Source organism: Bombina bombina, chromosome 5 (genome assembly GCF_027579735.1).
Source record: "Bombina bombina isolate aBomBom1 chromosome 5, aBomBom1.pri, whole genome shotgun sequence".
NCBI classification, from domain to species: Eukaryota; Metazoa; Chordata; class Amphibia; order Anura; family Bombinatoridae; genus Bombina; species Bombina bombina.
The window spans coordinates 328,310,912-328,337,214 of NC_069503.1; the positions used below are offsets into that span (position 1 = coordinate 328,310,912).

The following is a 26,303-nucleotide window of genomic DNA, read 5'->3' on the forward strand; positions in this document are numbered from 1 at the left end:
TATTTTACTGGGAATCTTATATAGCTTCACACTTCCAGAAACACTAATCTCACAAGCTTAAGCAACAGAGATAAAATGGTCCCCAACTAGATAATATTACAAACAAATTTCTGCTGAATTGTTAGTATAGTCATAGGTATTTCACTGTCTAGCCGGAGTTAGAATTGTCATATATAATAGACGCATGCAAAAACAACCTTTGATGCCAAAACTTAGTTTTGATTTAGTTTTTGATTTGTTATTTTATTTATTTTTACTTACTTCTGTTGATTTAATTGTTAATGTTTGACTTTATCATTAGATAATTGTAACTGTATAATGCAAAAAATGTAAAGACCAAAATGAGATTATATTACATAACTTTGTATCTGTATTAGCTGGTCAATAAAAAGCAAATAAATAAAAAAAAAAAATCTTAAGTCTTACCAGGTTGGTACTCACGGTTTCTGAAGTCCGGCGGAGAAGGTCCTGTTCCAGGCGGTGAAGTCTTCTTCCAAGCGCAACCTCTTCTTCTTCCAGGAACATACTGCGCGGAGCGGAGCTGAAGACTGAAGGCCGCGGAGCTGAAGACCGGCGACCCTGGAACTGAAGACCGGTGATCGCGGAGCCATGGAGCGTGGAGGATCCTCTTTGTATGATCTCCGCCGTACACTGAATAGTGAATTCAAGGTACGTGATTAAAGATGGCGTCCCTTGAATTCCTATTGGCTGATTTGATTCTTCCAATTCAAATCAGCCAATAGGATGAAAGCTACTCAAATCTTATTTGCTGTTTAAATTAGCCAATAGGATGAGAGCAAGTGAAATTCTATTGGCTGATTTGAATAGCCAATAAGATTTCACTTGCTCTCATCCTATTGTCTGATTTGAACAGCCAATATGATTTGAGTAACTCTCATCCTATTAGATGATTTGAATTGGAAGAATTGAATCAGCCAATAGGAATTGGAGGGACGCAATCTTTAATTGCGTACCTTGAATTCACTATTCAGTGTACGGCGGAGATTGTACGAAGAGGATCCTCCACACTCCATGGCTCCGTGGTCGATGGTCTTCAGCTCCGCGGTCTTCAGTCTTCAGCACCGCTCCGCGCAGGATGTTCCTGGAGGAAGAAGAGGTTGCGCTTGGAAGAAGACTTCACCGCCTAGAACAGGACCCTCTCCGCTGGACTTCAGGAACCGAGAGTACCAACCTGTGGGTTAGATTTAGGATTTTTTAAGTTTTTTTGGGGGGGGGGTTTGTTTTATTTAGATTAGGGATGGGCAGTAAAAGAGGTAAATGCCCTTTTAAGGACAATGCCCAAACAAATGCCCTTTTCGGGGCAATGGGTAGTTTAGGTTTTCCAGTGTTAGGTTCTTTTATTTTTGGGGGGTGTTTGTATATTTATATACTTTGTATATTTTTTGTAAAAGAGCTGATTATCTTGGGGCAATGCCTTGCAAAAAGCCCTTTTAAGGGCTACTGGTAGTTTATTCTTAGAGTAGGGGGTGTTTTTATTTTGGGGGTCTTTTTTATTTTCATAGGGATTAGGTTTAATTTTGTTAAATTTGGTAATTTGATTTTTTATTTTCTGTAATGTTAGCCTTTTTTTTATTTTTTGTAAACTTTTTTTTTTTGTGTAACTTTAGAATGTATTAGTTTAGGTAATTTAGGTTTATTTAATAGGGTGTTAGGTTAGGGGGTATTAGGTTAGTGTACTTAGTTATTTAAATAGTTATTTGCATTGTGGGTTTTGGCGGTTTAAAGGGTTAATAAGTTAAATAGGTTTATTGCGATGTAGGGTTTTTGCGGTTTAGGGGTTAATAGGGTAAATAGGTTTATTGCGATGTAGGGGTTTAGGGGTTAATAGAGTAATTAGTTTTATTGCGATGTGGGGGTTTAGGGGTTAATAGGGTAATTAGGTGTATTGCAATGTGGGGGGTTTGCAGTTTAGGGGTTAATAGGGTAATTAGGTGTATTGCAATGTGGGGGGTTTTGCGGTTTAGGGGTTAATAGGGTAATAAGGTTTATTGCGATGTGGGGGTTTTGCGGGTTAGGGATTAATAGGGTAATTAGGTTTATTGCGATGTGGGGGTACTGCGGTTAGGGGTTAATAGGGTAATTAGGTGTATCGCGATGTGGGGGGTTTGCGGTTTAGGGGTAAATAATATATTTAAGATAGTAGTCCATTATAATTATAGCATTGCTACACCTGTAGCTTAAATATTTATATAAAAGAAGAGTTACAAAATAGGTTGTTTCTACATCTGTAGTTTAAAAAATAATTAGACTGCCCTCTGGGCAGGCTTATCGACTAGTACTTTATAACCTCTAAATTTTAACTTCTAAATTTCTGCCTGTTTCTAAGCCACTACAGACAGCCTTTTTTCATATGCTTATTTATTAGCTTTTCACAACAGGCGATGGCTAGTTCATGTGTGCCATATAGATAACAGTGTGCTCTTTCCCATGGATTTGTGGTTGACACTTCACTAATTGGCTAAAATGCAAGTCATTAGATAGTAAATAATATATTAATATAACCATGTTGGCTGCGCAAAACTGAAGAATGGGTAATAAAGAGATTATCTTTTTAAATAATAAAACATTTGGAGTAGACTGTCCCTTTAAAACCACAGGATATTTGTGAGGACTTTAAACGTCTCAAGTGGTAAATTAGTTATGTTGCAGAGTACATACATGTGGCCTTTTTTATATACCACCTATAAAAAAATGTCTAGTTATAATAAAGTGAGTAGTTAGTGAGCAATATACAAAACAGCAAAAAGAAAGTAGATACCTCAAATAAGAGGTCTCTAAAAGTCTAGGGAAAAAACTGCACAACTGCACAAAAAATCAGAGACCGGATGTGCCAAAAATACAAAACACACTTTAATATACTAAAAAAGTAGTAGCACACACATTGTAGGGATCCCTTAGTATCACATAAATGAAACCGGCTTTCCTTTATGTGATACTAAGGGATCCCTAGTATGTGTGTTCTACTATTCTTTTAGTATATTAAAATGTGTTTTGTATTTTTGGCACATCTGGTCTCTTTCTGATTTTTGTGCAGTTGTGCATTTTTTTTCCCTAGACTTTTAGAGACCTCTTATTTGAGGCATCTACTTTCTTTTTGCTGTTTTGTATATAATTTATTCTAGGTTGCACCTGCTTTATATAACATATGCGTAAGATTTAAGTTAGCTATCCATATAAACTATATAGTTAGTGAGCAATACTTATGTCTCTGGGGAAAGTAAAATATGGACGATAAACATTATCATTAATTATACTAACAGATCATGTTTCACTATGTAATCAGTTTAAGTTTACTTATTAAAAGTTACATCTTAGGGCTCGTGCATGTTAATATAGCAATCTTTTTTTTTTTATTACTCAACACTAGAGATAGTCTAGCTTGAACACTTAAAGGGACATAAAAACCACAAAAAATATTTAATGAATCAGATAAACAATTTTAAAGAACTTTAAATTTTACTTCTATTATCTAACTTGCTTAGTTCTTTTGGTATCCTTTGTTGAAAAAAACAAACCTAGGTAGGCTAAGGACCTGGGATCTAGCTGCTGCACATATATGCCTCTTGTCATTTACTTCCTGATGTGTTAAGCCAGCTCCCGATACTGAATTGTTGGTTCTTCAGCAAAGGGTACCAAGAGAATAAACCAAATTGATAATATAAATAAAATGAAAAGTTGTTTAAAATTATATGTGTAATCTGAATCCTGAAAGAAAATGTTGGTATTCATGTCCCTTTAACTCACCACTTGTAATACAAGCACAATAAGCACACAATAGTGTGTAATACAAGCACAAGTGCTCCCTGTGCTTTCTGTTAAAGGGACACTCAATCAAAATTAAACTTTCATTATTCAGATAGAGCATGCCATTTTAAACAACTTTCCAATTTACTTCCATTAACAGAATGTGCATAGTCTTTTTATATTTAAACTTTTTGAGTCACCAGCTCCTACTGAGCATGTGCAAGAATAAGTGTGTATGCATTTGTGATTGGCTGATGGCTGTCACATGGTACGTGTATGCATTTGTGATTGGCTGATAGCTGTCACATGGTACAGGGGGAGTGGAAAAAGACATAACTTTTAAAATGGTCAGAAAAAAAAATCTACTACTCAGTTGACGTTCAGACTAAGTGCTATTGCATTGTCTTGTTATCTTGCATTTGTTGATTATGCAAATCTACTGTGTTGACTGGTCCTTTAAAAGTATAGGGCCTGCTAAAAATGTTTCGGCCATGTTAAGATACTTTGGTTATAATTTTTAGCCATCCACTTGTAATACCAGATTATGTGTTGTTATTTTTTTATTGTGTGGGACCAGGTGCAAGATAATGCACCCTACTTGTAATCTAGCCCTTATATGTATTATAGTTGTACATCTGACTAAGCACATAACTTCCTGCATTAATGAAATTCTGGGTATTTGAGTACGATCATCAACACTAACTTAACAAACATTTACTACAATAAAAGAAACAGAAAAGTGAATACAGAATTTTAGAAAAAAAATTCAGTACAGGGTAGTAACATACGAGCAAAAATCCTGCCTTGTTGATTATGTGTCTACATAATAAGCAAACTTTAATTTTGTGCATTTTATTTATGTAGAAATATAATTTTCTAGAATATTTATAATTGTTTCTATTTTTATATTTTACTTGATGTTAGTGAAAGTTTCTTTGACATTTGTTTTTACCATCAGTGATAAGATGGAAGATTCAAGAAACCATGAAATCTCATTCCCATCAATGTTTTTAATATTCCATAAGTTTTATATTATATTGTATGTTTTCTTCACTCACAGTGAAAACGTATTTACCAGTAAAAATATAACAATAAAGATAGCAGCCAGCTGATAAGCAACAGAAACTACACATGCAAATCAAGTATGAAAACTTTTTCAAAAGACACAGAGGAATTGTGCAACTAAAATTTGACTCGTAAGTGTGCAGTATTTCATAAAGGTTTATAGAGTGCTAACTGGACTTCAGCCTTTCAGATACAACAAAAGCTGTGTTATTTAAAGGGACATAATACTCATATGCTAAATCACTTGAAACTGATGCAGTATAACTGTAAAAAGCTGACAGGAAAATATCACCTGAGCATCTCTATGTAAAAAAGGAAGATATTTTACCTCACAATCTCCTCAGCTCAGCAGAATAAGTTCTGTGTAAAAAGTTATACTCAGCTGCTCCCAGCTGCAGGTAAAAAAATAAAAAAAAATGAAGAAATGAACAGCAGCCAATCAGCATCAGCAGTGCTGAGGTCATGAACTCTTACTGTGATCTCATGAGATTTGACTTAACTCTCATGAGATTTCATAGTAAGCTTCCTTTACCTGATTGGTGAAATAATATGAGAGTGCACGATGCTAGTCCCTTCAGATGTCCCAGGACAAACACACTAAAATGCTGCTTAGAAATCCTTTACAATGGGAGGTGGCTACTGAGGAACTTTTGAGGTAAAATATCTTTCTTTTTTACATAGAGATGTTCAGGAGATATTTTCTAATCAGCTTTTTACAACTCTGCTGAACCTGCTTACCTTGCGCTTTCTAGGCTTGAATCATACAGCCATCACACCTGATCCACCTTGTGTAGAATATTTTCGTCTAGAGAAGAGAGCTTAAAATGAAAGGTTGATAAATCTACAGCCCTTTATGAAATTCAGAGACTGTCTTAGGAAAGGACTAAAGAACTAAACAACCCTTTATCCTGATAAATATTTAAAAAAAAAATATTGCCCGAAGAGTCAAGGAGATGTCATGGAGGGCTAAAGCAAATCTTGAGGAGATCTTCGTGGAGTTTTGATTCTTATTAATTCCTTGAATAACTATCGGCTAGATTACAAGTTTTGCGGTACGTCTTTTAACGCTGAAAAATTGTCCATTATGCTGGAATGGCCAGGAACGCATATTACAAGTCGTGGCGGTATAGCTATACCGTAAGCATTTTAGCCTGTAACGCAACGTCCATTCTGCACTCAAAAAAAAAAGGACGTTTGACTGCGGGATTTTCCATAGCGTTACAGTTACAGGTTGTGCGGTCCGGCTAAAATGCTTGCGTTACAGCCTATACCGACACGACCATCTGAGAGCAGTAGTTATGGATTTTGCGAAACAAGAATGTTTCACAAAACTCATAACTAAACTGTTACAAAGTACACTAACACCCATAAACTACCTATTAACCCCTAAACTGCCACACTGCGAAACAATATAAATCTATAATCCCCAAACCGCATTCAGCTCTTTTACAATTGCCCAAAGCCCTAATCTTAAAAAAAAAAAAAAAACACCCAAAAAATGAAGGGAAAAAAAAAACGCCTAACACTAACCCCATAAAATCTACTCACGGTTCCTGAAGTCCAGTCATCCATCTTCATCCAGGCAGCACGATGTTTTCATCCAGGCGGCGACACCTTCATCCATCTGGGGGACGTATTCTATCTTCATCCCGGCAGCGCAGAGCTGAGCTATCCTGGAAGACATCCTGCGGGGAGCGTCCTCTTCATACAGTCACCGCCGTACACTGAAGTTGAATGCAAGGTAGCCGTTTAAAAATCCTATTTGAACAGCTAATAGGATTTCAGCAGCTCTCATCCAATTGGCTGTTTTGAACAGCCAATAGGATTTCAGAAGCTCTATTGGCTGATTTGAATTTGAAGAATCAAATCAGCCAATAGGAATGCAAGGTACCCCATTTTGAAACGGCTACCTTGCATTCAACTTCAGTGTACGGCGGTTACAGTATGAAGAGGATGCTCCGTGCAGGATGTCTTCCAGGATAGCTCCGCTCTTCGTCGCCGGGATGAAGATAGAAGACGTCCCCGAGATGGATGAAGGTGTCGCCACCTGGATGAAGACTTCTCGCCTCCTGGATAAAGATGGATGTCCGGACTTCAGGAACAGTGAGTATATTTTATGGGGTTAGTGTTAGGTTTTTTTTCCCATTTATTTGGGTTTTTTTTTTTTTTTTTTTAGATTAGGGCTTTGGGCAATAGTAAAAGAGCTGAATGCCCTTTTAATGGCAATGCTCATACAAATCTCTCTTTAGGGGCAATTGGTATTTTAGGATTTTTTAGAGTTAGGTTTTTTTTGTTTTGGGGGGTTTACTTTTATGGGGGACTTAGTAATTTTTTTAAGGTAAAAGAGCTGTTTAACTTATAGCAATGCACTACAAAAGGCCCTTTTAATGGCTATTGGTAGTTTATTGTAGGTTAGGGGGTGTTTTTATTTTGGGGGGCTTTTTTATTTTTATAGGGCTATTAGATTAGGTGTCATGTTTTTTATTTTTGATAATTTCGTTTATAATTTTTTGTAATCTCAGAGTTTTTTACTTTTCATAATTTAGTGTTTAGTATTTTTTGTAATTTTAGATTTTAATCCACCATTCACCCACATCACAATAAACCTAATAAATCTATTAACCCCTAAACCGCCAAACCCCACAACGCAGTTAACCTAATCAAGCTATTAACTCCTAAACCCGCCAACCCCCCACAATGCAAATAACTAATTAAATTACTAAGCCCCCTAACCTAACACCCACTAAATTAACCCTAATTACCTAAATTAAAAAATACTAAGTTACAATTAAAAACCTAACATTACTTTAAAAATAAAAAAATAAATTTAAATTAATCTAAAATTACAAAAAATAAAAAAGTCTAACATTACAGAAAATATTTAACCAAATTATCAAAAATAAAAAAATTAAATCTAATCCCTATGAAAATAAAAACGCCACCCAAAATAAAAACACCCCCTAATCTAATACTAAACTACCAATAGCCCTTAAAAGGGCTTTTTGTAGGTCATTGCCCTAAGTTACACAGCTCTTTTGCATTAAAAAAAATTCTAATTCCCCCCTAACAGTAAAAAACCACCACCCACCAAACCCCCAAAATAAAAAACCTAACACTAAAAAAACATACACTAAAAAACCTATGCTACCCATTGCCCCTAAAGTGGCATTTGTATGGGCATTGCCCTTAAAAGGTCATTCAGCTCTTTTTCAATACACAAAATCCCTATTCTAAATAAAACACAAAATTCAAAATCCTAACTCTAACCCCTAAATAGGTACTCACCGTTCCTGAAGTCCAGCAAAGAAAGTCTTCTTCCAAGCGGCGATATCTTCTTCCATCGCGGCGACCTCTTCTATCTTCATCCAGGACCAAGTCGACGCAGAGCGGAGATGAGAAGAGTGCGGAACAGAAGACCGACGACCCCGGCTGTGATTGTATGAAGAGGATCTCCACGCTCGATGGCTCCGCGGTCACCGGTCTTCTGTTCCACACTCATATCTGCTCTGCGTTGGCTTGGCAGTTTAGGGATTAATAGATTAATTAGGTTTATTGCGATGTTGGGGTTTGGTGATTTAGGGGTTAATACTTTTATTAGTTAGATTGCGATGTGGGTGAATGGTGGATTAGGGGTTAATAGTTTAATTAGGCATATTGTGTTGTGGGGGTTGTTGGGTTAGGGGTTAATACTTTTATTATTAGTTGCGATGTGGGGGGATTGTGGATATAGAGGTTTTTAGGTGTCGGCTTTATTTTTGGGAGTCGGGTTAGAATTTTTTGGGCGATTTGACATATTTTTTTATTTTCTTAGAGCAGGCAGTTTCTAAAGTGCTGTAAGTCACTGGCGACTCCAGAAATTTGTATTTACGCACATTTCTGGACATCACTAGTTTATCCGACTTACGGCACTTCATGAACTGCCGGCAGGGTTTACGTGATTCCCCGATGTGCAAGGGGAAATTACGGGCAGAGCGGGTTTCACCAGTTATGCTAAAGCCAGCGCCGTATATGTAATCTCACCCCTCAAGTGAAGAAAAGTGATTTGCCATTTTCTTTACTTTTAGAATATTAAATTGAATCATCTGCTTTACTAAATATAAATTCTATATATTGTTAAAACTGAAATAAATTGAAGCTATAAGATGCTTTTGTGTAGATACTTAGAGATGGAAACAAGCAAAAACAAAATGTTTGCAGAAATCTTTACACATATAACAATGTTTTATTACTTGTCCTGTCTTCTAGCATTATGCTCCTCTACTGGCTGTATTCAGCACTCAAGGACAGTCTGAGCTGATCCTTATACAAAAGGTACAAGAGTACTGCTATGACAATATCCACTTCATGAAGGCCTTCCAGAAGATTGTTGTACTTTTTTATAAAGGTAGCATTCTTTAATATACAATTGTATCATACTGGTCAGATGTATAATGAGTTAAACAAAAAGTCAGAATTTAACTTTCATGGTTCACAACATGCAATTTTAAGAGACTTTTCAATTTACTTTCATTACCAAATTTCCTTTGTTCAGGAGCAGCACTGCACTATCACCAGCTAGTTGCTGATTGGTGGTTAAACACATATGCCTCTTGTCATTTGCTCACCAGATGTGTTCACTTCAGCTAAGTCATAGTAGTACATTGCTACTATGGAGTTTTACATCAGTTCAGTAGAAATCATACAGATGCAAAGCATAAGCAGTTGGTAAATCTTTGCACAGTATGTGTTATAGAATGTAGCAAAATGTCCTTTTGTAGGGAGAATATTTTTCAGTTACTGAATACATCAGATACAGTCATGTTGCAGCCTACAGATTACACACAAAAAAACTGTTAACTAATGTCTCAGGGCAAAAATAATATTTAACTTTTTTGTATCTGTAATATCTGTTGCTCTTCTGAATTGAACTGAATGTTTGCTTGATACAGACACATTTCATTAGTATACTAGGAGCCATCACACCCACTAAGTATTTTTGTATCAACTATACATTAATGGACATAAAACAACTTGTAATGACAAGAATTCCAGACATGTTTTATGTGAACTAAACTGTGACTATTGTGACATACAAGCAGCAGAGAATTCTGGGTAAGGATATACAAACTTTTAGACATCCATTTTAAGCATGGATTCCCTTATGCCAGTGGAGGATTTATTTTTCTCCCATATGTTTACTCACCATAACCTATTCAAAATTCAGAGACTGGTTTTGAGACCCTATACCAGCTTTATTATACTGCAAGTAAGACATATTTAATGCGCTCATGAGGTCTAAAATGACTGAAACAGCTGTCTAGAACCACAGTGCAAATCAATGACATGAGGAAATCCATGTTTAAAAAAAAGATTTATAGAAGCTAAAACAATAAGGAATTGTGAAGCTCTTTCGAATATCCTTACTCAGGATCCTTTTCCTGTGGAAAAATGGACAGGTGTTCTATGGAATGATCTGTTGATTGTGACTACACTTATAGTTCGTTTTCAAACAAGAGTAAACAGTTACCTGTGCGCTATCTATAAAACTTATATGAAAAAAGGGTTTTTAGGCAAACCCAAAGCTGAAGCCTATTCTAAACTATTTTAAATATGTGATGCATTTAAAATCAGCTTTACTGTGCACCCATTCCCTTGGTTGTCTCTGCGACATATATAGAACATCTCTAATGAGAATTAAACCTCACCCAGGTATTCCTCTACATTTTCCTCATTGTTTTATTACCATAACTTATTTTGTAACTGTTTTATATTTCTGGAAAACATTTTTTTAGTGATGCGCTATTAACATAGCTGTTGGTGGGTAATGGTTATTTAATAAAGCATTCTTAGTAATAGGTTAATAGCTGTATCCTTTGTAACCCACAACTAATAGTGACAGAATAAACATGGTCAAGAGCGGCAGCAGCTCCCAAATAATAGTAAAAGGTGGAAATTTCTAATAGAAGTGCTGTGACATAATAGTGACAGCTACAGTATACTATGGCTGGTGCTATAAGTGTTTAGTAGCCTGCAGTGCTCCCACTAACTAGTGATTCCTAAAATTAGTTGTACATCTGCTTTAGTTGCAGGAGTATATAAAACACAATGCACCTGCCTTGAATGCCCTATGGCCAGTGCGGGCTTGCAATGCACAGGATCAAAAAGAAATGTCCCTAATCCTATATGTGCTCTCCCCACAATGCAATTTCCCATAATATTTGACCCAATCCCCCAACACAGTTAATATTAAACACCCCCATCCCAAATGCAAATCCCCTTAGCTCTAGCACCTCCTATGACCTCCACACTGTGATCACAAACTGCAAACACACTGCCCTACAAGACACGCACACCAGTAACTTTCCTACTAAATTTACAGAATCCATGTGTCCCCACCATGTAATTACCATTGAAATCACCAATGTAGACCTAACATCTGTCCCTTTAAATTACATTAGTCAGTCTTTGAGTCTGTAGCACCTGCATCTTCTTTTTCCTATCAGCAGCAGGTGTTTTCCTTTAAAGGATGATAGCACTGTACTGGATTTTGAAAGTATATCCTCCTCTAATTTATAACAAAACATAACATTCTTTACTGGTTAGTCATATTAAACAATGAAGATTGTAGAAGGGTGCTCTAGCTGTCAAAATTGAAATGCCCACTTTTCTGATTTTCATGTATAATTTTGATGTTTTCTCAGGTTGATTACAGGTTTGTTCATAGTGACTAAAACTGACATTGTATTTTGAGATTATTAAAATGATGTTACTTAAAATGTTCAATACTTGCTCTGAATTGCAGCTGATGTGCTAGGTGAAGAGGCCATATTGAAATGGTACAAAGATGCACATATTGCAAAAGGGAAGAGTGTTTTTCTTGACCAGATGAGGAAGTTTGTCGAGTGGTTGCAAAATGCAGAAGAAGGTAATGATAAATGAATGTATTGGAAAATATTTTACTTGTTTACCAATTAAATTAAATTGTTTAGAGCCGTCATTAGCACTCAACTACCTTTTTTGCAATCTGGGGGCCCCCATCCGCTTCTACCCCGGTGATCGGGCCTGCAAAGTGACAGGCATCGATGGGGCTTCCCGTTACGTGCAGTGATGTCATGTGCAATGACGTGATGACGTCACCGTGCAACTTTATTTAAAATTGTCAATACAAAGTATAGGGAAAGGGGGCATGCTGCTTAGAAACCTGTATCTCAGGGATCTAAGCAGCTACAGACCCCCAAGAGCCACCATTGGAAAGGTAATCGCCTAAGCTGGGGGGAAAAAGAAACTAAGTTAAAAAAAATGTTTTTTGAAAATAGTAAAACACAGAATATTAAATTTAGCTTAGCACTCAATGGCCTAGATTTAGAGTTTGGCGGTAGCCGTCAAAACCAGCGTTAGAGGCTCCTAACGCTGGTTTTTACTGCCCGCTGGTATTTGGTGTCAGTCAGGAAAGGGTCTAACGCTCACTTTGCAGCCGCGACTTTTCCATACCGCAGATCCCCCTACGCCATTTGCGTATCCTATCTTTTCAATGGGATCTTTCTAACGCCGGTATTTAGAGTCTTGGCTGAAGTGAGCGTTAGAAATCTAACGACAAAACTCCAGCCGCAGAAAAAAACCAGGAGTTAACAGCTTTTTGGGCTAACGCCGGTTCATAAAGCTCTTAACTACTGTGCTCTACAGTACACTAACACCCATAAACTACCTATGCACCCCTAAACCGAGGTCCCCCCACATCGCTGCCACTCGATTAAATTTTTTTAACCCCTAATCTGCCGACCGCCACCTAAGTTATACTTATGTACCCCTAATCTGCTGCCCCTAACACCGCCGACCCCTATATTATATTTATTAACCCCTAATCTGCCCCCCACAACGTCGCCGCCAGCTACCTACAATAATTAACCCCTAATCTGCCGACCGCAAAGCGCCGCCACCTACGTTATCCTTATGTACCCCTAATCTGCTGCCCCTAACACCGCCGACCCCTATATTATATTTATTAACCCCTAACCTGCCCCCCACAACGTCGCCGCCAGCTACCTACAATAATTAACCCCTAATCTGCCGTCCGCAAATCGCCGCCACCTACGTTATCCTTATGTACCCCTAATCTGCTGCCCCTAACACTGCCAACCCCTATATAATATTTATTAACCCCTAACCTGCCCCCCACAACGTCGCCGCCAGCTACCTACAATAATTAACCCCAAATCTGCCGACCCCACCTCACCGCTACTATAATAAATGTATTAACCCCTAAAGCTAAGTCTAACCCTAACACTAACACCCCCCCTAAGTTAAATATAATTTAAATCTAACGAAATAAATTAACTATTATTAAATAAATTATTCCTATTTTAAACTAAATACTTACCTGTAAAATAAACCCTAATATAGCTACAATATAACGAATAATTATATTGTAGCTATTTTAGGATTAATATTTATTTTACAGGCAACTTTGTATTTATTTTAACCAGGTACAATAGCTATTAAATAGTTAAGAACTATTTAATAGCTAAAATAGTTAAAATAATTACAAAATTACCTGTAAAATAAATCCTAACCTAAGTTACAATTAAACCTAACACTACGCTATCAAGAAATTAATTAAATACAATACCTACAAATAACTACAATGAAATAAACTAACTAAAGTACAAAAAATAAAAAAAGAACTAAGTTACAAAAAATAAATTTTTTTTACAAACATTAGAAAAATATTACAACAATTTTAAACTAATTACACCTACTCTAAGCCCCCTAATAAAATAACAAAGACCCCCAAAATAAAAAAATGCCCTACCCTATTCTAAATTAAAAAAGTTCAAAGCTCTTTTACCTTACCAGCCCTGAAAAGGGCCATTTGCGGGGCATGACCCAAAGAATTCAGCTCTTTTGCCTGTAAAAAAAACATACAATACCCCCCCCAACATTACAACCCACCACCCACATACCCCTAATCTAACCCAAACCCCCCTTAAATAAACCTAAATAAATAAACACTAAGCCCCTGAAGATCTTCCTACCTTATCTTCACCATACCAGGTTCACCGATCCGTCCTCCGAAGTCTTGATCCAAGCCTCCGAAATCTTCATCCAAGCCCAAGCGGGGGCTGGCGATCCATAATCCGGCTGAAGTCTTCTATCAAGCGGCGGCTGAAGAGGTCCAGAAGAGGCTCCAAACTCTTCATCCTATCCGGGAAGAAGAGGAGATCCGGACTGGCAACCATCTTGATCCAAGCGGCATCTTCTATCTTCATCCGATGACGAACGGCTCCATCTTGAAGACCTCCGACGCGGATCCATCCTCTTCTTCCGACGTCCAACTGAAGAATGAAGGTTCCTTTAAGGGACGTCATCCAAGATGGCGTCCCTCGAATTCCGATTGGCTGATAGGATTCTATCTGCCAATCGGAATTAAGGTAGGAAAATTCTGATTGGCTGATGGAATCAGCCAATCAGATTCAAGTTCAATCCGATTGGCTGATCCGATCAGCCAATCAGATTGAGCTCGCATTCTATTGGCTGTTCCGATTAGCCAATAGAATGCAATTTTCCTACCTTAATTCCGATTGGATGATAGAATCCTATCAGCCAATCGGAATTCGAGGGACGCCATCTTGGATGACGTCCCTTAAAGGAACCTTCATTCTTCAGTTGGACGTCCGAAGAGGATGGATCCGCTGCGGAGGTCTTCAAGATCAGCCGCTCGTCATCCGATGGAACAACATAGAAGATGCGGCTTGGATGAAGATGTTTGCCGGTCCAGATGTCCTCTTCTGCCCGGATAGGATGAAGATTTCTTCCCGAAGATGGACTTCTTCATTTGCCGCTTGGATCCAGACTTCAGCCGGAGGATGGACGTCACTCTTCAGCCCCCGCTTGGGTTTGGATGAAGATTTCAGAGGCTTGGATCAAGACTTCGGAGGACGGATCGGTGAACCTGGCATGGTGAAGATAAGGGAGGAAGATCTTCAGGGACTTAGTGTTAGGTTTATTTAAGGGGGGTTTGGGTTAGATTAGGGGTATGTGGGTGGTGGGTTGTAATGTTGGGGGGGGGTATTGTATGTTTTTTTTTACAGGCAAAAGAGCTGAATTATTTGGGGCATGCCCCGCAAATGGCCCTTTTCAGGGCTGGTAAGGTAAAAGAGCTTTGAACTTTTTAAATTTAGAATAGGGTAGGGCATTTTTTTTATTTTGGGGGTCTTTGTTATTTTATTAGGGGGCTTAGAGTAGGTGTAATTAGTTTAAAATTGTTGTAATATTTTTCTAATGTTTGTAAATATTTTTTTATTTTTTGTAACTTAGTTCTTTTTTATTTTTGGTACTTTAGTTAGTTTATTTAATTGTAGTTATTTGTAGGTATTGTATTTAATTTATTTAATGATAGTGTTAGGTTCAATTGTAACTTAGGTTAGGATTTATTTTACAGGTAATTTTGTAATTATTTTAACTATTTTAGCTATTAAATAGTTCTTAACTATTTAATAGCTATTGTACCTGGTTAAAATAAATACAAAGTTGCTTGTAAAATAAATATTAATCCTAAAATAGCTACAATATAATTATAATTTATATTGTAGCTATATTAGGATTTATTTTACAGGTAAGTATTTAGCTTTAAATAGGAATAATTTATTTAATAAGAGTTAATTTATTTCGTTAGATTTAAATTATATTTAATTTAGGGGGGTGTTAGTGTTAGGGTTAGACTTAGCTTTAGGGGTTAATACATTTATTAGAGTAGCGGCGAGCTCCGATCGGCAGATTAGGGGTTAATACTTGAAGTTAGGTGTCGGCGATGTTAGGGAGAGCAGATTAGGGGTTAATACTATTTATTATAGGGTTATTGAGGCGGGAGTGAGGCGGATTAGGGGTTAATACATTTATTATAGTAGCGGTGAGATCCGGTCGGCAGATTAGGGGTTAATAAGTGTAGGTAGGTGGCGGCGACGTTGGGGGCGGCAGATTAGGGGTTAATAAATATTATGTAGGGGTCGGCGGTATTAGGGGCAGCAGATTAGGGGTACATAGGGATAACGTAAGTGGCGGCGGTGTACGGAGCGGCAGATTAGGGGTTAATAATAAAATGCAGGGGTCAGCGGGAGCGGCAGATTAGGGGTTAATAAGTGTAAGGTTAGGGGTGTTTAGACTCTGGGTCATGTTAGGGTGTTAGGTGCAGACTTAGGAAGTGTTTCCCCATAGGAAACAATGTAGCTGCGTTAGGAGCTGAACGCTGCTTTTTTGCAGGTGTTAGGTTTTTTTTCAGCTCAAGCAGCCCCATTGTTTCCTATGGGGAAATCGTGCACAAGCACGTTTTTTAAGCTGGCCGCGTCCGTAAGCAACGCTGGTATTTAGAGTTACAGTTGCTGTAAATATGCTCTACGCTCCCTTTTTTGGAGCCTAACGCAGCCCTTCTGTGAACTCTAAATACCAGCGGTATTTAAAAGGTGCGGCCAGAAAAAAGCACGCGTAGCTAACGCACCCCTTTGGCCGCAAAACTCTAAATCTAGGCGAATGAATGCAGAGCTTCAGATTGAGAACTAATGCATTTATCTTTCCTCCACAATTATATATGACGGCTTTATTGTAATGATTTTCTGAACATCTCCTTGTAATTTACCACTGTGCAAATAAGTTCAACTCATAGTCAAACTAAAACTTGTGCTTTTTATCACAGATTTTTGTGATATCTCCACTATCACATATGGCAATTGTGGGTAAAAAACACATGTGCAAGCACTCAGCGGCCATTCAGGGGAGAAGGTTAGATGTTGATTCGAATGCAATGCATAGGGACTAATCCTGAATCAAGAAAAATGGGAGAGCAGCCATGACATAGGGACTCTGCTCTCAGATCAGGACAATCCTAGTTTCTGGGACAGATGGGAGGAATAGTTCCTTATGCCTCAATATTGAAGCAGAAATCACAAAACAAAACTGGATACACATCCTATAGGGCTAGATTACAAGTGGAGCACTATTTAGCACTCTCACTCAAGCGTAAAACTTCTCTAGACAGAGTCAGGCAGCTTGCACATTACAAGTTGAAAGTAAAAAGTTTGCACACGCGTGAAACTCAATGCGCGCTATCCAAATATGACGACCACGCAGAATAAAGAAAACTAACAACTATCGACAGGAGTTTTGAATACTTCACATTCCATAGAGTCTGACATAGAACATTAATTAGTAGATGTTGTACATATTTAAACATATATGTATGTCTGTTGTGGCTGGGGCAGTTGAGGCCATCACAGATGAATGTTGCAAGCACAAAACCTGTGTTTTACACCATTGTGTTAGAGTTGCAAAGCTGCATACTAAATTTAATCTAAAAATGACCAAGTTGCTGGAAATAGGAAATTATGTAAACCTTGCGCAAAACGGAAACTATAATCACTTTACACCAGTTCAAAATGTTAACAGTTTCTGTCTCACAGTTGATGTAAATTTGGCCAAAGTCAGCTGTGGTGTGGGTGCGGCACTGTAAAATACCAGAACTATATTTAATTAACCTATTAGATATAATAGGTATTGTACAGGTTGTACATGACCCAGTATTTTACTAGTAATTAAAAAACAGACTTTCTATATGTGATGTCTTAACTGGACAAATACACTTTAAAAGTCAGTGCCATTTTTCCTTTTGTCTGTACAGCTCTATTTCTCAAATTATGTCACAAAAAATGTTTATTACTGTGGTACATATTTGCCTAACAGTAGGGCAACTGTTTACTATTTTTGCAACAATATATTTGTGCTGGAGGAAATATGCATGTCAGTATATACCTCTACTTATTTATCAGAGATCATTTTCAAGCAAAATGTTGTTTTATTTTCCTTGTATAAGTATTTCATAATTTGCTTCTCATAAAAAGCTCTCAAAGATCACAAAACGTGTTTGCAGACTGACATCTAGTGGATATTTATTACAATTCTCACTGATTTGACTTTTCAGCCTCACTCATTTGGATTTATGGATTTTGAACTTTTGGTAACAGTAATGATTTTCATTATGGCTTTTATGTAATATTTTTTGTTAAAGGGACAGTCTCGTCAAAATTAAACTTTCATGATTCAGATAGGGCATAAAATTGTAAACAACTTTCCATTTTACTTTTATCACCAAATTTGCTTTGTTCTCTTGGTATTCTTTTTTGAAAGCTAAACCTACAGTAGGTAGGTTGAAACTGATTTCTAAACTGTTGAAAACCACCTTTTATCTCAGTGCATTTTGATAGTTTTCACAGTTAGACAGTGCTAGTTCATGCGTGTCATATTGATAACGTGCTCACTCCAGAGGAATTATTTAGGAGTCAGCACAGATTGGCTTAAATGCATGTCTGTCAAAAGCACTGAGATAGCGGGCAGTCTGCAGAGGCTTAGCTACAAGGTAATCACAGAGGTAATAAGTGTATTAATATCACAGTGTTGGTTCTGCAGAACTGGAGAATGGATAATAAAGGGATTATCTATCTTTTTAAACAATAAAACATTTCACGTAGACTATCCCATAAAGGGACAGTCAACACCAAAATTGTTATTGTTTAAAAAGATAGATAATACCTTATTACCTATTCCACAGCTTTGCACGTCCAACATTGTTATATTAATATACTTTATAACATTTAAACCTCTAAATTTCTTTCGCCTAGATTACGAGTCTTGCGTTAGCCTTAAAAAGCAGCGTTGAGGGGTCCCAACGCTGCTTTTTAACGGCCGCGTATTACGAGTCAGGCAGGTACAGGTGTACCGCTCACTTTTTTTTTTTTTCTTTGCGATTTTAGCATACCGCAAATCCCCTTATGTCAATTGCGTATCCTATCTTTTTAATGGGATTTTCCTAACGCCGGTATTACGATCGCTTGAAAAAGTGAGCGGTACACCCTCTACCTCCAAGACTCCTACCGCATTTAAAAGTCAGTAGTTAAGAGTTTTATGGGCTAACGCTGTAGCATAAAACTCTTAACTAAAGTGCTAAAAAGTACACTAACACCCATAAACTACCTATTAACCCCTAAACCGAGGCCCCCACATCGCAAACACTATAATAAAATTATTTAACCCCTAATCTGCCGACCGGACATCGCCGCCACTGTAATAAATTTTATTAAGCCCTAATCTGCCATCCCTAACATCGCCGACACCTAACTACATTTATTAACCCCTAATCTGCCACACCCAACGTCGCCACTACTATATTAAATGTATTAACCCCTAAACCTAAGTCTAACCCTAACCCCCCCTAACTTAAATATAATTTAAATACATCTAAATAAATTATTCCTATTTAAAACTAAATACTTACCTGTAAAATAAACCCTAAGATAGCTACAATATAACTAATAGTTACATTGTAGCTATCTCAGGGTTTATTTTTATTTTACAGGCAAGTTTGTATTTTAACTAGGTACAATAGTTATTAAATAGTTATTAACTATTTAATAACGACCTAGCTAAAATAAATACAAATTTACCTGTAAAATAAACCCTAACCTAAGTTACAATTACACCTAACACTACACTATCATTAAATTAATTACATAAAATACCTACAATTAACTACAATTAAATTAAATAAACTAAATTACGAAAAACAACAAACACTAAATTACAGAAAATAAATGGATGGAAGAGGATGCTCCGCGTCGGATGTCTTCAAGATGGACCCACTCTGCTCCGGATGGAAGAAGATAGAAGATGCCGTCTGGATGAAGACTTCTGCCGGTCTGGATGTCCTCTTCTGGCCGGATCGGATGAAGACTTCTGCGAGGTCAATTCTATTGGCTGATCCAATCAGCCAATCGGATTGAACTTCAATCCGATTGGCTGATTAAATCAACCAATCAGATTTTTACAACCTTAATTCCGATTGGCTGATAGAATCCTATCAGCCAATCGGAATTTGAGGGACGCCATCTTGGATGATGTCATTTAAAGGAACCGTCATTCGCCGTCATGCTGGAAGGATGCTCCACGCCGGATGTCTTCAAGATGGAGTCGCTCCTCGTCGGATGGATGAAGATAGAAGATGCCGCTTGGATGAAGCCTTCTCCCGGTCCGGATGTCCTCTTCTGCCCGGATAGGATGAAGAATTCTGCCGGTCTGGATGTCCTCTTCTGCCCCATCGGATGAAGACTTCTGGATGGATCGGATGACCACTTGTGCCCGGGTGAGTGAAGACGGCTCAAGGTAGGGTGATCTTCAATGGGGTAGTGTTAGGTTTTTTTAAGGGGGTATTGGGTGGGTTTTAGAGTAGGGGTATGTGGGTGGTGGGTTGTAATGTTGGGGGGGTATTGTATTCTTTTTTCTACAGGTAAAAGAGCGGATTACTTTGGGGCAATGCCCCGCAAAAGGCCCTTTTAAGGGCTATTTGTAAATTAGTATAGGGTAGGGCATTTTATTATTTTGAGGGGCTTTTTTATTTTATTAGGGGGCTTAGATTAGGTGTAATTAGTTTAAACCTCTTGTAATTTTTTTTTATTTTCTGTAATTTAGTGTTTATTTTTTTCGTAATTTAGTGTTTGTTTTTTTCATAATTTAGTTTATTGAATTTAATTGTAGTTAATTGTAGGTAATTTAGGTAATTAGTTTAATTATAGTGTAGTGTTAGGTGTAATTGTAACTTAGGTTAGGATTTATTTTACAGGTAATTTTGTAATTATTTTAGCTAGGTAGCTATTAAATAGTTAATAACTATTTAATAACTATTGTACCTAGTTAAAATAAAAACAAAGTTGCCAGTAAAATAAAAATAAATCATAAGATAGCTACAATGTAACTATTAGTTATATTGTTGCTATCTTATGGTTTATTTTACAGGTAAATATTTAGTTTTAAATAGGAATAATTTATTTAATTGTAGTTATTTTATTTAGATATATTTAAATTATATTTAAATTAGGAGGTTGTTAGGGTTAGACTTAGGTTTAGGGGTTAATAACTTTATTATAGTGGCGGCGATGTTGGCGGCGGCAGATTAGGGGTTAATTGATTTAATATAGTTACGGCGACGTTGGGGGGCAGATTAGGGGTTAATAACTATAATGTAGGTGTCGGCAATGTTGGGGGCAGCAGATTAGGGGTTAATACATATAATGTAGGTGGCGGCCGTGTCCGGAGCGGCAGATTAGGGGTTAATAGCATAATGCAGGTGGCGACGATGTTGGGGTCGGCAGACTAGGGGTTAATAAGTGTAAGATTAGGGGTATTTAGACTCAGGGTTCATGTTAGGGTGTTAGGTGCAGACATATTTTTTCTTTCCCCATAGGAAACAATGGGGCTGCGTTAAAAGCTGGACGCTGCTTTTTTGCAGGTGTTAGGTTTTTTTTCAAGCCAGCTCAGCCCCATTGTTTCCTATGGGGAAATCGTGCACAAGCATGTTTAGCCAGCTTACCGCTACCATAAGCAACGCTGGTATTGAGGTGAGATGTGGAGCTAAATTCTGCTCAACGCTCACCTTTTTGCGGCTAACACCAGGTTTAAAAAAACCTGTAATACCAGCGTTGTCTTAAGGGAGCGGTGGAAAAAAAGGCTTGTTGGCAACGCAAACCTTACCGACAAAAACTCGTAATCTAGCCAAATATGATTAGCCTGTAATGTTGTTCTTCTGGTGAGTTCATATTACTTTTTTATTGAAATGTTTATAGAGTACATATTACATCTTGCAAGGAAACTATTTCAACAAGAGAAGAAAAAAAAAGGAATTAAACAGCATATTGCACATTTCCAAGTTACATTTCTTAATATATACACATTTTATAAGTTATACAAATGTAAATGTAGTGAAAGGAATAGTCTAGTCTTCTTCATTCTCTTGCTATCTTTATTTGAAAAAAGGTGGAATATAAGCATAGGAACCAGGCCATTTTTGGTTCAGAACCGGGGTAGCACTTTCTGATTGGTGTCTAAATGTAGCCACCGATCAGCAAGTGCAACCTAGGCTCCTAAGCTTACATTCAAAGAAAGATACCAAGAGAACGAAGAAATATTGATAATATTAGTAAATTAGAAAGTTGCTTAAAATTGCATGCTGTATCTGAATCATGAAAATTTTATTTTGACTTGACTATTCCTTTAAGTAAGAATTTCCTTACATAACTTTAGCAACTCAAACCTATAACAAGAAAATGCAAAATAGACCTAATCATTTTCATTATACTCCAGATTATGGGGTAGATTTATGATACTGTGAGTGGACATTATATGAAGTAGCGTATCATGTCAACTGCACATCGATAAATGCCGACAGCATAGGCTGTCTGCATTTATCATTGCACAAGCAGTTCTTGTGAACTGCTGGTGCAATGCTGCCCCCTGCAGATTCGCGGCCGCTAGCAGGGAAGGTAAATCAACCCAATCGTATTCGATAGGGTTGATTTCTGTCCGCGGCCTCAGAGCAGGCGGAGAAGTTTATGGAGCAGTGGTCTTTAGACTGCTGCTTCATAACTTCTGTTTTCGGCGAGCCTAGAGGCTTTCACGGAAACAGGGGCATCAAGCTTCATACGGAGCTTGATAAATCAGCCCCTATGAGTCTATTAAATATACACACATCTTTGAATAGTTATAACAACTTAAATATAGTTAATTAAGATTTTCCTTAAATAACTGTTACCTATCCTAATTCCTGTTTTATAATATAATCTTTGATATTTCATGCTCTCCAATAGGCAGGCATAGGGAGTTGTTGAAATTCCACAATCTCTAGATTATGAACCTTAAATACCTTAAATACATTCCAATGTTTCAACATAATCTTTTGAATTTTTTAACTCAAATTATTAAATTAAAAAAAAATACCATCCTATTTTGGATATTTATCTTCATCTTTCCTTCCTCATTAAATAGTTGTTCTCTTAGTGTTGCTATTACTGTAGCTATTTCATTATTTATGGACGCAGGGTTCTATCCTCTCTTAATAAAGGACTGTCCCATTTGTTCAAGTCTTATCTGTGCCAAAGCATCAACTAATTATTTTTTAAGGTTTGGAGAGCTGCTACTATATTTATTCTATACAAAGAGAGGGCTAAGTTGCACACAGGCACTAGACAATTAGGAGACCATTATTAGTGACTGGACTTTGTGAATATGGAACAAACACCATCTACATTGAGCTCCAACACTTTTACATACAGTATTTGGTTATAAAAGCTGCACATATTGCTACTTTGGCCTAAGGCTCATGGGAGATTTTGAAAACCATTCCATCAGAAATGATTAATAATAAGCTTTAAAAAAAATCATGTAGCATATGAGGTACATTCAACAACTTTAGCTGATTATTATTGAGTGGGGAGTATCCCTAGAGACTTGAGGAATGCTCGTCCAACACTGATGTTGTATAATGCTGAATACTGTGAGAAGTTTGAGCAAATCTTAAATAATTACTTATTTTATATAATAGTTTTAACTGTGGCATATTTACAGAAAGAAATAAATTCCCAACAAGAGAAGATCACAAAATTAGAGAAACAGTTGAAATCATCTTTGGCCATAGAAGAGGCAAATAAAATATTAGCTACTATGAGAAAAAAAAATATTTATGACTTACGTCAATCTTTTGAAATCCACAAGAGGGAGAATATTATCTGTGATGAAGAGGAAAGTATAACATTGGCAGTTTTACCTGACCTTAAAAGGCGGCAGACCTGGACCGGGAGACGCAATTGAGATACATCAGGGTCTTCAACAGGCAATTTGTTGGGGAATTGAGATTCAGATGCTGGTGCCACCACTGAGGAAAAAGACTTTGATACAGACAAAGGGAATGGAGACCACAGTGTGAACCGGCAGTGCAGGGTGACAACACGCAACAACTAGCATAGACGTTGTAAATATTTCTAACTCAGCACTTACAAATGCTGAGAACTGGGTTCTAAATAAGGATTTGTTGTATTGCCCTACACAGAGCTGTGATTTTGTTCAATTGCAAAATTACGTGTTATAGTTAGTAATCTAAATGGAACATTTTGATGTAGAATCTAAAAAAGGATTAAAGGGCCATTATAATTGAAAAATGACATGCTCTAATCCATTAGAGCATGTAATTTTAAGACTATCAACCCTGCAGGACTGTGTGTTTAACACCTGCAATGGGGTTAAACACACAAATACCGCTCGGGATCCATGGTGCACTGCTAGTCCCAAGCGGAAATCGCCACTGATCCAATCAGAAGCATTAGTCACATGACTCATATGTGCAACTAGTGCTGCTGATTGGCATGTGTTCCCAACTCTATTTCTATTGTGTGTTTAACCCCATTGTAGGGGTTAAACATACAGCACTGCAGGGTCAATAGTATTCCAATTTTTCAACTATAATGGCCCAAAATGAAAACTGAGGTTTTGAAATAAATGTAAATTTGTACCCTTCTTATATTGTTAAAGTATACATACCTTTATTACACTAGTACAGCAAGATATTCAGCATCTGCAGAATAATGTGGAAAAAGTAAATTAGGGTGTTGTGAGAAGGGTATACAACTTTTCTATTTTTGAAGGAAGGGCATTGAAATCTTTGCAGAATAATGACAGTATCTTGTTGAAACAGGCTGATAAGGGTGTAGCAACGATAGTCCTGTATAGGGACAGCTATATTTCTGAATATGGAATTTGGATTATTGATTAAGAGGTGTCAGGGTGCCAGGAATCAGGCTGAGACGAGAAGTGCAAAAATAATCACACCTTTATTAATAGCAAAAAATAATAAAAAGTCCACAACTCAAATAACAAGCCTGGAGTCAAAACCAGAGCTGGTAGTCAGACGAGCCGAGTCAGGAGCCAAAGCGAATAGTCAGACGAGCCGAGTTAGGAGCCAAAGCGAGTAGTCAGACGAGCCGGAATCAGGAACAAGGAGAACAGCAGAGTCAGGAAAAAGCCAGGGATCAGGAACCAGGAGGGCCGTCAGACAGCCAGGTAATACACAGGAACTTCAACTCACAAACAGGTCTGAGACAACCCAAGGGCAAAGCATACTGAACAGAGGCCCTTTAAATAATAAGTGATGACATCACAATTCTGAGACTGCAACCTGTCTCAAATGAATGATGTACACCAGTCTGGCCATAAAAGGGCGTGCAGGAAATGAGCAGTATCACACACTATGCACCAGAGTCAGCAAGAGAGGTGAGTAAAATGGCTGCCAGCAGCACATGGCAAACAAAACAGGGAAAAAACCCTGACAGTACCCTCCCCTCAATGACCCCTCCCCCGCGGAAGGACAAAAGGCTTATTGGGGAAACGGGCATGGAAGGCACGGAGGAGGGCAGGAGCATGAACATCAGAGGAGGGAACCCATGAACGCTCCCCCGGACCGTAGCCCCTCCAGTGAACCAAATACTGTACACGGCCCCTGGACATACGAGAGTCAATAATGCTGCTGACCTCATATTCTTTATGGTTGTCAACAAAGATAGGACAGGGACGAGGCAACACAGTGGTAAACTGATTACAAACCAATGGTTTCAAGAGGGAGACATGAAAAACATTGGAGATGCGCATTGCAGGAGGAAGGTCAAGAGTGTAGGCCTTCGGAGTATTCGAAAAGGACCAACATAATGGGGAGCCAGTTTATTGGAAGGCACACGAAGGTTCAAGTTACGGGACGACAGCCAAACCCTCTCACCAACCTGGTAGGAAGGCGCGCGAAGGCACCTACGATCAGCCTGGAACTTTTGGCACTGCATAGAATTATGAAGGCAATCCTGAATCTGCACCCACATGGAACAGAGTTGCAGGTGCTTCTCCTTTAAAGCCGGAATACCCTGAGACATGAATGAATCGGGCAACAAGGATGGTTGAAACCCCTAATTTGCCATGAACGGGGATAACTTGGACCATTCCGCAGCCCATTGGATTGAGGGTGATATGCCGAGGAGAAGGAAAGCTGGATACCCATTTGAGCACAAAAGGAATTCCAAAATCTGGAGACAAACTGGCTACCCTGGTTTAGTTCGAAGATTCTCAGGAACAAAACACTTACTACTAAGTTTCTCAGGAGGTGCATTGGTTTGTGCAGCCAGGATCTCCTCCCCCAAGGGAGAAGTCAAATTAGTACGTATGGTAGCCAAAATATGGTCAGGAGGTATAACTGGAGTAGGTACAGACTCCTCCTTGAACAGAGGCGAAAATTGTCGAGAGAGGGCATCAGCCCTAACATTCTTACTACCAGGCAGGTAAGAGACCACATAATTAAACCGAGATAAAAATAGCGCCCATCTGGCCTGTCGGGGCTACAAACGTTTTGCTTCAGAAAGATAAATTAAATTCTTGTGGTCAGTAAGAATGAGCACTGGTACGCTAGTACCCTCAAGAAGATGCCTCCATTCCTTGAGTGCCAAAATTATGGCCAGTAATTCCCTGTCGCCAATTTCATAATTGCACTCCGCTGGAGACAATCTCTTAGAGAAGAAACCGCACGGATGCAAGGAACCGTAGGACGTTGAGACAAGAGGGCACCTACTCCAGTCTCAGACATATTGACTTTA

General features: G+C 38.0%; 1 protein-coding gene across 2 annotated transcripts in view; it reads left to right on the top strand.

Annotated features, from left to right (window-relative positions):
• BZW2 (basic leucine zipper and W2 domains 2) overlaps positions 1–26,303 on the top strand; it is a 341,412-nt gene that overhangs the window by 285,440 nt on the left and 29,669 nt on the right. For both annotated transcript variants that reach the window (XM_053714118.1, XM_053714119.1), the window contains 2 exons: positions 9,076–9,214; positions 11,612–11,734. In XM_053714118.1, coding sequence (XP_053570093.1) covers positions 9,076–9,214; positions 11,612–11,734 — 262 coding nt within the window. The remainder of the gene's footprint in view (positions 1–9,075; positions 9,215–11,611; positions 11,735–26,303) is intronic.